The sequence below is a fragment of the Tachypleus tridentatus genome, chromosome 10 (assembly GCF_004210375.1).
Source record: "Tachypleus tridentatus isolate NWPU-2018 chromosome 10, ASM421037v1, whole genome shotgun sequence".
In the NCBI taxonomy this organism is placed as follows: domain Eukaryota; kingdom Metazoa; phylum Arthropoda; class Merostomata; order Xiphosura; family Limulidae; genus Tachypleus; species Tachypleus tridentatus.
The window spans coordinates 117,339,268-117,353,363 of record NC_134834.1 but is presented as its reverse complement, the minus strand read 5'-3'; the positions used below and the strand labels follow the sequence as shown (position 1 = coordinate 117,353,363).

Below are 14,096 nucleotides of genomic sequence, written 5' to 3'. Positions count from 1 at the left end.
CAATGCAGAATTCTTTCAGCTGTGAGATGTTTGAGGGGTTTCTTGCATGTTCAGCCCGTTTCAAGTCACCCCACAGCATCTCAATGGGATTAAGATCTGGGCTTTGACTCGGCCATTCCAGGACTCTCCATTTCTTAGTTTTTAGCCAGTCCTTGGTGGATTTACTGGTATGTTTTGGGTCATTGTCGTGTTGCAGGGTCCAGTTTTGCTTCAGCTTTAATTTTCGTACAGATGGTCTCACATGATCCTCAAGCACCCTCTAATACACAGTAGAATTCATGGTGGATTCTATGATTGTGAGCTGTCCGTGTCTTGCTGCAGCAAAGCAGCCCCAAACCATGACACTTCCACCTCCATGCTTCACAGTTGGTATGAGGTTCTTTTCCTGGAATGTTGTATTTGGTTTATGCCAAACATGTCCTCTGTTTTGGTGTCCAAATAATTAAATTTTGGACTCATCTGTCCAAAGAACATTATTCCAGAAGTCCTGGTCTTTGTCTTCATTCTCTCTGGCAAACTTCAGTCTGGCCTTGATGTTTCTCTTAGAGAGCAAAGATTTCCTCCTTGCACACCTCCCATGCAAGTTAAACTTGTGCAGTCTCTTTCTGATTGTAGAGGCATGCACTTTCACATCAACAGTAGCCAGAGCCTGCTGTAGGTCCCGTGATGACATGTTAGGGTGTTTGGAGACCTCATTTAGCATTTTGCGGTCTGCTTTCGGGATGATCTTGCTTGGAGGACCAGACCTGGGCATGTTGGCAGTTGTTTTGAAAGCCTTTCATTTGTTGACTATTTTCTGGACAGTGGAATGGCTGATTTCAAAATATTTTGGGATCTTTTTAAATCCCTTACCAGACTCATAAGCTGCTACAGTTTTCATTCTGAAGGCCTCGGACAGCTCGTTTTCTCTCACCATGGTGCTCACTCTCACTTCAACAGTCAGGAACACACCAAACAAAATGTCTGAAGTTTAAATAGGGCAAGCCTCATTCAAGATGTTGAGTAACGATCTTCTAATCATGTGCACCTGGTGTGATACACCTGTGTGAGAGTTGAGCCATTTTAAGTGGGATTAAATGTGGGGGTGTCCTAACTTTTTCCTAAGTTAGAATATGCACTTTTGTAGAATTACATTTACAGAAGATCTTCAAAAGTCGTTTCTTCAGTTTTAATTGTTTAGTTATATTCCTATAATCTCTCAGTATTGTTAAAATTGAGATTAAATATCTATATATCCAAAAATGTTACAAAAATACACAGGTTTTCATAGGGTGTCCTAACTTTTTCATATGACTGTACGTGAGAATTTGTTTAAGATTTGATTTTGGAACCTTTGATGTTCTAATTATTCATTGTTTTATATGTTTTTCGTTTCTTACGCTAATTATTGTACCCTTTAGGTGTCTATGATTTCACTGCTCAAACATCTTGGGTTGTGACGTAAACATGAGGTCATAATACCACATAACATTGGATTGTTATAATGTCAGAAATTCATCCAAATACAGTATAGCTGAGGATGTAGACATTGTCTATCCTGTGATAGTGAGTTTAGTCGTAATTAACCATGTATTCTGTGCATCACCATCGCTGTGGTACCTTCTATAATACCTGTCATCATCACTGTGGTATCTTCTGTAATACTCTTCATCAATCTTGTGGTATCTCATATATTAACTGTTATCAACCATATAGTACTCATTTATTTAACTGTCACCACCCACGTGTTAACATTTCTGTTACTTATCACCACTAATGTGGTATCTTCTGTATTGTCTAACATTATACAGGTGGTACCTTCTGTTTTACATGTCATCATCCGTGTGGTATCTTCTGTATTGTCTAACATTATACATGTGGTACCTTCTGTTTTACATGTCATCATCCGTGTGGTATCTTCTGTATTGTCTAACATTATATATGTGGTTCGTTCTGTTTTACATGTCATCATCTCTGTGGTATCTTCTGTATTGTCTAACATTATACATGTGGTACCTTCTGTTGTACATGTCATCATCTCTGTGGTATCTTCTGTATTGTCTAACATCATATATGTTGTACGTTCTGTTTTACATGTCATCATCTCTGTGGTATCTCCTATATTACCGGTCATCATACATGTGGTACCTCCTGTTTTACGTGTCATCATCCGTGTGGTATCTTCTATTTTACATGCCATCATGCACATGGTACTTCACCCACCTAGTAATTAATCATCGTTTACCTTTATCTTCAATATTACCTATTGCAATCCATATGTTTTGGATGTCATCATTCGTGTAGTATTTTCTATTTTACCTGCTATCAGCCATGTGGTACTTCACATACGAACTAATTTATCACCAAATTCCTATACACTTCACACAGGAACTAGTTAATCACGATACACGTTTACACTTCACACAGGAACTAGTTAATCACGATACACGTTTATACTTCACACAGGAACTAGTTAATCACGATACACGTTCACACTTCACACAGGAACTAGTTAATCACGATACACGTTTATACTTCACACAGGAACTAGTTAATCCCGATACACGTTTATACTTCACACAGGAACTAGTTAATCACGATACTCGTTTATACTTCACACAGGAACTAGTTAATCACGATACACGTTTATACTTCACACAGGAACTAGTTAATCACGATACACGTTTATACTTCACACAGGAACTAGTTAATCACGATACACGTTTATACTTCATACAGGAACTAGTTAATCACGATACTCGTTTATACTTCATACAGGAACTAGTTAATCACGATACTCGTTTATACTTCATACAGGAACTAGTTAATCACGATACTCGTTTATACTTCACACAGGAACTAGTTAATCACGATACTCGTTTATACTTCACACAGGAACTAGTTAATCACGATACACGTTTATACTTCACACAGGAACTAGTTAATCACGATACACGTTTATACTTCACACAGGAACTAGTTAATCACGATACTCGTTTATACTTCACACAGGAACTAGTTAATCACCATAAGACATTTTTCTTCTTCAAACACCACCTAATTAATCACCATATACATTTATTATTCACACACCACCTAATTAATCACCGTATACATTTATTCTTCACACACCACCTAATTAATCACCGTATACATTTATTCTTCACACAACAACTCCTTTATCACCATACACATTTTTTTATAATAGTAAACAAAACACTAGGTTTTCATAACATTGTGCAAGTAACTAGGTTTGGATAACAGTATACAGGTAGAAGTTTTGATGACAGTAGACAAGTAACTAGGTTTGGATAACAGTATACAGGTAGAAGTTTTTGATGACAGTAGAAATGTCACTAGGTTTGGATAACAGTATACAGGTAGAGGTTTGGATAACAGTATACAGGTAGAAGTTTTTTGATGACAGTAGACAAGTAACTAGGTTTGGATAACAGTATACAGGTAGAAGTTTTTGATGACAGTAGACAAGTAACTAGGTTTGGATAACAGTATACAGGTAGAAGTTTTTTTGATGACAGTAGACAAGTAACAGCAGACAGGTTTGGATAACAGTATACAGGTAGAAGTTTTGATGACAGTAGAAGACAAGTAACTAGGTTTGGATAACAGTATACAGGTAGAAGTTTTTTGATGACAGTAGACAAGTAACCTAGGTTTGGATAACAGTATACAGGTAGAAGTTTTGATGACAGTAGACAAGTAACTAGGTTTGGATAACAGCATACAGGTAGAAGTTTTTGATGACAGACAAGTAGGTAGAAGTTTTGATAACAGTAGACATGTCAGGTTTGGATAACAGTATACAGGTAGAAGTTTTGATGACAGCAGACAAGTAACTAGGTTTGGATAACAGTATACAGGTAGAAGTTTTTGATGACAGTAGACAAGTAACTAGGTTTGGATAACAGTATACAGGTAGAAGTTTTTGATGACAGTAGACAAGTAACTAGGTTTGGATAACAGTATACAGGTAGAAGTTTTTGATGACAGTAGACAAGTAACTAGGTTTGGATAACAGTATACAGGTAGAAGTTTTTGATGACAGTAGACAAGTAACTAGGTTTGGATAACAGTATACAGGTAGAAGTTTTTGATGACAGTAGACAAGTAACTAGGTTTGGATAACAGTATACAGGTAGAAGTTTTTGATGACAGTAGACAAGTAACTAGGTTTGGATAACAGTATACAGGTAGAAGTTTTTGATGACAGTAGACAAGTAACTAGGTTTGGATAACAGTAGACAAGTAACTAGGTTTGGATAACAGTATACAGGTAGAAGTTTTTGATGACAGTAGACAAGTAACTAGGTTTGGATAACAGTATACAGGTAGAAGTTTTTGATGACAGTAGACATGTAACCTAGGTTTGGATAACAGTATACAGGTAGAAGTTTTTGATGACAGTAGACAAGTAACTAGGTTTGGATAACAGTATACAGGTAGAAGTTTTTGATGACAGTAGACAAGTAACTAGGTTTGGATAACAGTAGACAAGTAACTAGGTTTGGATAACAGTATACAGGTAGAAGTTTTTGATGACAGTAGACAAGTAACTAGGTTTGGATAACAGTATACAGGTAGAAGTTTTTGATGACAGTAGACAAGTCACTAGGTTTTGATTACAGTAAAAATGACTAGGGTTTGATAATAGTAAACAAAAGACTAGGTTTTGGTAACAGTATATAAGTCACTAGGTTTTAATAATAGTATGCAAGTCAGTAATTTGTTATAATACTATACAAAACACTATGGTTTATGACACCATGTAAGTCACAATTTTTAATGACAGTAGACAAACCACTAGGTTGTGGTGGTAGTGCAAAAATCAATAGGTTTTGATAAGAGTATAGAAGCCACTAGGTGTTGGTAACAGTATGGAAGTCACTAGATTTTGGTAACAGTATGGAAGTCACTAGGTTTTGGTAACAGTATGAAAGTCACTAGGTGTTGGTAACAGTATGGAAGTCACTAGGTTTTGATAACAGTATGGAAGCCACTAGGTGTAGGTAACAATATGGAAGTCACTAGGTTTTGATAACAGTATAGAAGCCACTAGGTGTTGGTAACAGTATGGAAGCCACTAGGTGTAGGTAACAGTATGGAAGTCACTAGGTTTTGATAACAGTATAGAAGCCACTAGGTGTTGGTAACAGTATGGAAGCCACTAGGTGTAGGTAACAGTATGGAAGCCACTAGGTGTAGGTAACAATATGGAAGTCACTAGGTTTTGATAACAGTATAGAAGCCACTAGGTGTTGGTAACAGTATGGAAGTCACTAGGTTTTAGTAACAGTATGGAAGTCACTAGGTTTTGTAATAGCATGGAAGTCACTAGGTTTTGATAACAGTATGGAAGCCACTAGGTGTTGGTAACAGTATGGAAGTCACTAGGATTTTAGTAACAGCATGGAAGTCACTAGGTTTTGATAACAGTATGGAAGTCACTAGGTTTTGTAATAGCATGGAAGTCACTAGGTTTTGATAACAGTATGGAAGCCACTAGGTGTTGGTAACAGTATGGAAGTCACTAGGATTTTAGTAACAGCATGGAAGTCACTAGGTTTTGATAACAGTATGGAAGCCACTAGGTGTTGGTAACAGTATGGAAGTCACTAGGTTTTTGGTAATAGTATGGAAGTCACTAGGTGTTGGTAACAATATGGAAGTCACTAGGTTTTGATAACAGTATGGAAGCCACTAGGTGTTGGTAACAATATGGAAGTCACTAGGTTTTGGTAACAGTATGGAAGTCACTAGGTTTTGGTAACAGTATGGAAGTCACTAGGTGTTGGTAACAGTATGGAAGTCACTAGGTTTTGGTAACAGTATGGAAGTCACTAGGTTTTGGTAACAGCATGGAAGTCACTAGGTTTTGATAAACGTATGGAAGCCACTAGGTGTTGGTAACAGTATGGAAGTCACTAGGTTTTTGGTAATAGTATGGAAGTCACTAGGTTTTGATAACAGTGAAAAATCAGAAGATAATCTTCTAAATAACGACAGTGGGAAAGGAAGAGAAACAGTTAGAGGACTGAATCTCACATACAACAAGCATGTGTTTTTTATTATTGTACTTAATGGAATTTATCAAAAATAACATTCTCAGACATGGAAGTTAAGTGGGAAAAAAATCTATACGTGATAAGATATGTGTTTCTTATTTACTGAACTGAACAATTTGCAACCCGAATAAACTAATCAATTAATGAGGGCCAACTGGGAGAATTCTGTGAACGAGAAGAAAGACCCCATACATGGAGTAATTCAATAGCACATTAAACACCAGTTCTCAGAAGATTGACTGTTTTTGTCCTGCCTTCGTTTGTAATCGTTGCATCAAACAAATTACTAATTGTTTTTAAAGACTCATCTGTCATAAAAGAAAATAGCGTGCGAACAACAGGTCCTCTCATCGACTTAGAAACGTTTATACAAATTTAGCTTAAAGCAAGCGAAATCACAGATTGTTGTTGTAACAAACACAAGTTTAGAACAGCAAGTGTTATAAAGATACCAGCTGTGCCCCTCGACTTCTGACTCTTTCACATCTGTACTAGTATTTAATTATATATTTTAAAACGGCTGGTATGGGTGGAAAATGCACGAGTGTTTAAAGCCGTTTTTAAATATATAATTTTCTCTACATGTGGGTTTCCTTGTCATCACGGATTATACTAGGATTTAATGTCTTTTTTGGGGGGTTTTTTCATTGTTAACTGCAAATGGGCTATCTGTCTTGTGTCTGCCGTTGGTACAGAAAATACGTTTTTAGCATTATAAGCTTTCAAACGAGGCAATTAGTTCATCTATGCTACGAACACATTCCTCCAAAGGTTCCTTCATTATTTCAAACATAACGGTTCTTATCGGTGTGGTCAATATATAACAGTACCGTGTTGTACATACAATGTATTACCAATATGATTCACATAATCTACTACCTGTATTGTACATATAATGTATTACCAATATGATCCACATAATCTACTACCAGTGTTGTACATACAATGTATTACCAATATGATCCACATAATCTACTACCAGTGTTGTACATAAAATGTATTACCAATATGATCCACATAATCTACTACCTGTGTTGTACATACAATGTATTACCAGCATGATCCACATAATCTACTACCTGTGTTGTACATACAATGTATTACCAATATGATCCACATAATCTACTACCTGTGTTGTACATACAATGTATTACCAGCATGATCCACATAATCTACTACCTGTGTTGTACATACAATGTATTACCAATATGATCCACATAATCTACTACCTGTGTTGTATATACAATATATTACCAGCATGATCCACATAATCTACTACCTGTGTTGTACATACAATGTATTACCAATATGATCCACATAATCTACTACCTGTGTTGTATATACAATATATTACCAGCATGATCCACATAATCTACTACCTGTGTTGTACATACAATGTATTACCAATATGATCCACATAATCTACTACCTGTGTTGTATATACAATGTATTACCAATATGATCCACATAATCTACTACCTGTGTTGTACATACAATGTATTACCAATATGATCCACATAATCTACTACCTGTGTTGTACATACAATGTATTACCAATATGATCCACATAATCTACTACCTGTGTTGTATATACAATGTATTACCAATATGATCCACATAATCTACTACCTGTGTTGCATACACAATATATTACCAGCATGATCAACATAATCTGCTACCTGTGTTGTACATACAATGTATTACCAGTGTGATCGACATGATGAACTACCATTTTTGTACGTGTGTTACCAATATGATCCACATAACCTACTACCATTGTTGTACATACAATGTGTTACCAATATGATCCACATAACCTACTACCATTGTTGTACATACAATGTGTTACCAATATGATCCACATAACCTACTACCATTGTTGTACATACAATGTGTTACCAATATGATCCACATAACCTACTACCATTGTTGTACATACAATGTATTACCAATATGATCCACATAATCTACTACCTGTGTTGTACATACAATGTATTACCAATATGATCCACATAATCTACTACCTGTGTTGTACATACAATATATTACCAGCATGATCAACATAATCTGCTACCTGTGTTGTACATACAATGTATTACCAGTGTGATCGACATGATGAACTACCATTGTTGTACGTGTGTTACCAATATGATCCACATAACCTACTACCATTGTTGTACATACAATGTGTTACCAGTATTATCTATATAACCTACTACCAATGTTGTACATATAATGCATTACTAATACGATCCATATAATCTACTACTAGTATGATCCATATAATATACCACCAGTGTTGTGCATATAAAGTATTACCAGTATGATCCATATAATCTAATATTGTACATCTAGGGTGAATCATATATTGTACTATCAGTATCATGCAAATATTGTACTACCAATATGATTCTAATATTATACATCTAGTGTAATCCATATATTATATCACCAGAATGATGCTAATATTTTACAAAAGTGCGATCCATATATTGTACTACCAGTGTGATTCATATATTGTACTATTACTGTGATCCATGTATTGTACTACTACTGCGATTCATATATTGTACTACTAGTATAATGCAAAAATTTTACTTTTTTGTCATCTATATATTTCACTACCATTGTGACCCATATATATATTCTATTACTACTGTGATGACTATATTCCACTAACAGTATGATGCTGATATTGTGCATCTAGTGTGATCCACATATATTGCACTATTTTTGTGATCCATATATTGTACATCTAGTGTGATCCATATATTGTACTACCAGTGTGATTCATATATATTGCACTATTATTATGATCCATATATTGTACATCTAGTGTGATCCATGAATTTCGTACCAGTGAGACTCATGTATTGTACTAATAACGTGACCCATATATTGTACTACCAGTATGACGCTCATATATAGTATATCTAGTGGTATCCATATATTGCATAACTAGAATCATGTGACATATAAATCGAGCTATCAGAGTAACCCATATATTGTACTACCAGTATAATGCTAATATTGTACATATAGTGTGATCCAAATATTTTACCACCAGTGTGACCATTATATTGTACTAATACTATGATCCGTATATTGCACTACCACAGTGATGTTAATATTGTACATCTAATGTGATCTATATATTGCACTACTAGTATCATGCTAATATTGTACATTTGGTGTTATCAAAATTTTGTACTACCAGTGTGACCCATATATTGAATTAATATTGTGGTCCTTTATATTCCACTAACTGTATGATGCTAATAATCTAGTGTGATCCATATATTGTAGTACCAGCGTCACCCATATATTGTACATCTAGTGTGATCCATATATTGCGCTAACAGCTTGATGCTAATATTGTACATTTAGTGTTATCCGTGTATTCTACTTCTAGTGTGATCCACATATCTTACTTCTTCTGTTATCCATATATTCTAATACCAGTGTGATCCATATATTGCAGTACCATTGTGACCCATATATTGTACTACTGCTTTGATACAGATATTTCACTACCAGTATGATGTTCATATTGTACATCTCTTGTGAAACATTTATTGTACTACCAGTGTGACCGATATATTGTATTACTATTGTAATCCACATATTGCATAACCAGTATGAAGCTAATATTGTACATCTAGTGTGATCCATTTATTCCACTACTTGTGTGACCCATAATTATACTACCAGTGTGACCTACAAATTGTGCTATCACTGTGATCCACGTATTGCACTACCAGTATGATGCTAATATTGTGCATCTGGTTTTGTCCATATATTGCACTATCATTATGATCCATATGTTGTAGTCTAGTTTGATACATATATTATACAACTAATGTGACCCATTTTTGTACCAATAGTGTGATCTACATATTGTACTACCAGTCTGACCCATATATTTCACTATAACTGCTATTCGTATGTTGCACTACCACTATGATGCTAATGTTGTATATCTTGTATTATTCATATGTTGCACGACGTGTAAGATGCCAATATTGTACATCTAGTGGTATCCATTTATTACACTAATAGTATGATACTAGTATTGATTATCTAGTGTGATCCATGTATTGTACTACTACTGTGATCCATATTTTATAATACCAGTGTAATCCATATATTCTTCTCCCAGTATTATGCTAACATTGATTATCTAGTGTGATCCATATATTGTATTTTTGATATATTGTTCATATAATGTATTGCCTGTGTGGTCTATGTAGTGTTCTACTGGTGAATTCAATACAGTTTACTACTGGTGTGGTCTTCATATTGCACCATTGGATCCCATATAATGCAGTGCTTGTGTAATCGTTGTGTTGTACTACTGGTGTAGGCTGTGTATATGCCAGAGTAAACTTAGTGGCATAATACAAGAACCGGCTTAGTAACATTGGTCTCCTAATGACAGCGGAAAAGAGAGGCTGTTATCAGTTGAAATAGCCTGATTAATCTTCACCCCAGCTGCTAACGATAATGATAATTCTACCATAAAGTATTATGGTTTTTCAATCCTGTATTTGGTGTTTTTCAAAAAACAACAGAACTATAACTTTTATTTTACTTGCTGTATATCCATATGCAAATTTTAACAGGTTTGTAGATGGTTAGCTAATCTGAGGTAAAGCTTTAGAGAAGAGAAGGTTTCCACATTCGTTCAGACAAACTTGTAATTTTCGGGGAGCCACAGTGAGATGACGTGATAATTCAGAACAAAACACAGAGATTAGCTGAGCCACAGTCAGCTGACGTGATAATTCAGAACAGAACACAGAGATTAGCTGAGCCACAGTCAGCTGACGTGATAATTCAGAACAGAACACAGAGATTAGCTGAGCCACAGTCAGCTGACGTGATAATTCAGAACAGAACACAGAGATTAGCTGAGCCACAGTCAGCTGACGTGATAATTCAGAACAGAACACAGAGATTAGCTGAGCCACAGTCAGCTGACGTGATAATTCAGAACAGAACACAGAGATTAGCTGAGCCACAGTCAGCTGACGTGATAATTCAAAACAGAACACAGAGATTAGCTGAGCCACAGTCAGCTGACGTGATAATTCAGAACAGAACACAGAGATTAGCTGAGCCACAGTCAGCTGACGTGATAATTCAGAACAGAACACAGAGATTAGCTGAGCCACAGTCAGCTGACGTGATAATTCAGAACAAAACACAGAGATTAGCTGAGCCACAGTCAGCTGACGTGATAATTCAGAACAGAACACAGAGATTAGCCGAGCCACAGTCAGCTGACGTGATAAATTCGGAACAGAACATACAGATTAGCTGAGCCACAGTCAGCTGACGTGACAGATTCGTAACAGAACATACAGATTAGCTGCGTCACAATCAGCTGACGTGATAAATTTGGAACAGAACACAGTGATTAGCTGAGCCACAGTCAGCTGACGTGACAGATTCAGAACAGAACACCCAGATTAGCTTAGCCACAGTCAGTTGACGTGATAAATTCGGAACAGAACATACAGATTAGCTGCGTTACAGTCAGCTAACGTGATAAATTTGGAACAGAACACAGAGATTAGCTGAGCCACAGTCAGCTGACGTGATAAATTCGGAACAGAACATACAGATTAGCTGAGCCACAGTCAGCTGACGTGACAGATTCAGAACAGAACACCCAGATTAGCTGAGCCACAGTCAGTTGACGTGATAAATTCGGAACAGAACATACAGATTAGCTGCGTCACAGTCAGCTGACGTGATAAATTTGGAACAGAACACAGAGATTAGCTGAGCCACAGTCAGCTGACGTGATAAATTCGGAACAGAACATACAGATTAGCTGAGCCACAGTCAGCTGACGTGATAATTCAGAACAGAACACCCAGATTAGCTGAGCCACAGTCAGCTGACATGATAAATTTGGAACTGAACACAAACCCAGTAGATATTAATGCAAGTCCTTAAAAATTCCTCAAAAAAGAACTATTTGAAGTCAGATAATGTTTGAGTTATAAGTACTAAGGAAAGTTCTTTGTTTACAGTTATCTAGGATAATATCCGTGTAAAACTAGCCATTTGTGTTAACGTGGTCATTTCATCATACACCGATTTATTTCATTATTGTTCCTTGTATTATTGATTCTTTTCTTAGTATATGCTCGGTTCATCTTTTTTAACCTCTCTCTCAACTGTATTAGTCACTGCATCCCTTATGCGTGCCTCATCATATCCTTGGTTCATCCGTCATCTGTACTTCTCTCACTTTACTTCTGGTTCATCTATCATCTGTACTGTCTCTCGCTTTGCTTCTGGCTCATCTATCATCTGTACTGTCTCTCACTTTACTTCTGGTTCATCTATCATCTGTACTGTCTCTCGCTTTGCTTCTGGCTCATCTATCATCTGTACTGTCTCTCACTTTACTTCTGGTTCATCTATCATCTGTACTGTCTCTCGCTTTGCTTCTGGTTCATCTATCATCTGTACTGTCTCTCGCTTTTGTTTCTTCTGGCTCATCTATCATCTGTACTGTCTCTCTCACTTTACTTCTCGTTTATATATCATCTGTACTGTCTCTCACTTTACTTCTGGTTCATCTATCATCTGTACTGTCTCTCACTTTACTTCTGGTTTATATATCATCTGTACTTCTCTCTGCTTTTGCTTCTGGTTCATCTATCATCTGTACTGTCTCGCTTTACTTCTGGTTCATCTATCATCTGTACTGTCTCTCGCTTTGCTTCTGGCTTATATATCATCTGTACTGTCTCTCACTTTACTTCTGGTTCATCTATCATCTGTACTGTCTCTCACTTTACTTCTGGTTTATATATCATCTGAACTGTCTCTCGCTTTGCTTCTGGTCATCTATCATCTGTACTGTCTCTCGCTTTGCTTCTGGTTCATCTGTCATCTGTACTATCTCTCATTGTAATTCCTGGTTTATCTCTTTTCATGTCTCTGCACTATTTTTTTATGTATCCCTGGTTCATAATTTTCTATTCTTGGTTCAACTTTAGCCGTATCCTTAAAATGATTTTGGTGGCTCACTACGTCGCTACAGTCCATGTCATCACGCCAGATCATGCTCTATCTGACAACCATTCAGTGGAAACCAGGCGTACATAGTAGTATCCACTGTAATGTAAGGTTGTTATACCTGAAGTACACCTCTTCCTGCATACTTCTAGTATACGGCTTATCATCAGCAGTCCGAAATCGCAGCTATTTCAGTTATGGGAAGGTTAAAACTGGATATACTAGAGGTTTACATTTTATTATATTTTCTTTTTTACCTTCACTCAGCAGTTTTTTATAATTTTAACACATCATGTCTTTCTTTTCGCTAGGCATCCTTGTCGTCTTCAGCCAGACTAGATAAAAAGTCCAAAGGCCGTACAGGATGGCCGCAGCAGATGTGGGCACTGGAGCTAAAGCAAGATTCTTAAAATCTGATGAGGATACGTCATCAAAACACAGTTCTCCCATCTAGTGATGGAATGGAAACTCGGGATTTGGTAAAATTATTGAAAATACTTCGTCCCACGAATATCAACATTATAAACGACAAGACAATGGGGAAGAGACTCTATGGATCGAGTGTTTCCTACTGTGTGTTGGGAATCTAGTGTGGTATAGTAGTTTGTATAGACACTAGTTACAAACGATACTATTAATGTGGAATATTTGGATACTACTTTAGAGTTATATTATAACCCTAACTGACAATTACATATACATATGAAGGTTTCACTTTAGACTTCCCTATGTCAAGCAACCTAATCACCAAACGAACGAAACTCATTATATCTCTAAGGGTCCAACAAAGGTAATGATAAATAATTACAAACATTCCCTGAAACTGAAGAGTTATTAATTAATTAATAAATATCAAAGAACTCCAAAAGAAAGTCAACAGTAAGAGTTATTCCAGGAACAAGATAAAGATTGAAGAAACTGCACATAAAATGCAGTTTGACCTTTAGGCTTAATATTCAACACGTACATCAGCTATAAATCAAATCAAACATCACT

The 14,096-nt window shown here is 36.3% G+C and overlaps 1 protein-coding gene across 1 annotated transcript in view; it reads left to right on the top strand.

The window, feature by feature from the left end:
* LOC143230156 (heart- and neural crest derivatives-expressed protein 2-like) overlaps window positions 1–14,096 on the top strand; it is a 59,024-nt gene extending 44,928 nt beyond the window's left edge. The window contains exon 2 of the mRNA XM_076463236.1: window positions 13,412–14,096. Coding sequence (XP_076319351.1) covers window positions 13,412–13,510 — 99 coding nt within the window. The 3' untranslated portion in view covers window positions 13,511–14,096. The remainder of the gene's footprint in view (window positions 1–13,411) is intronic.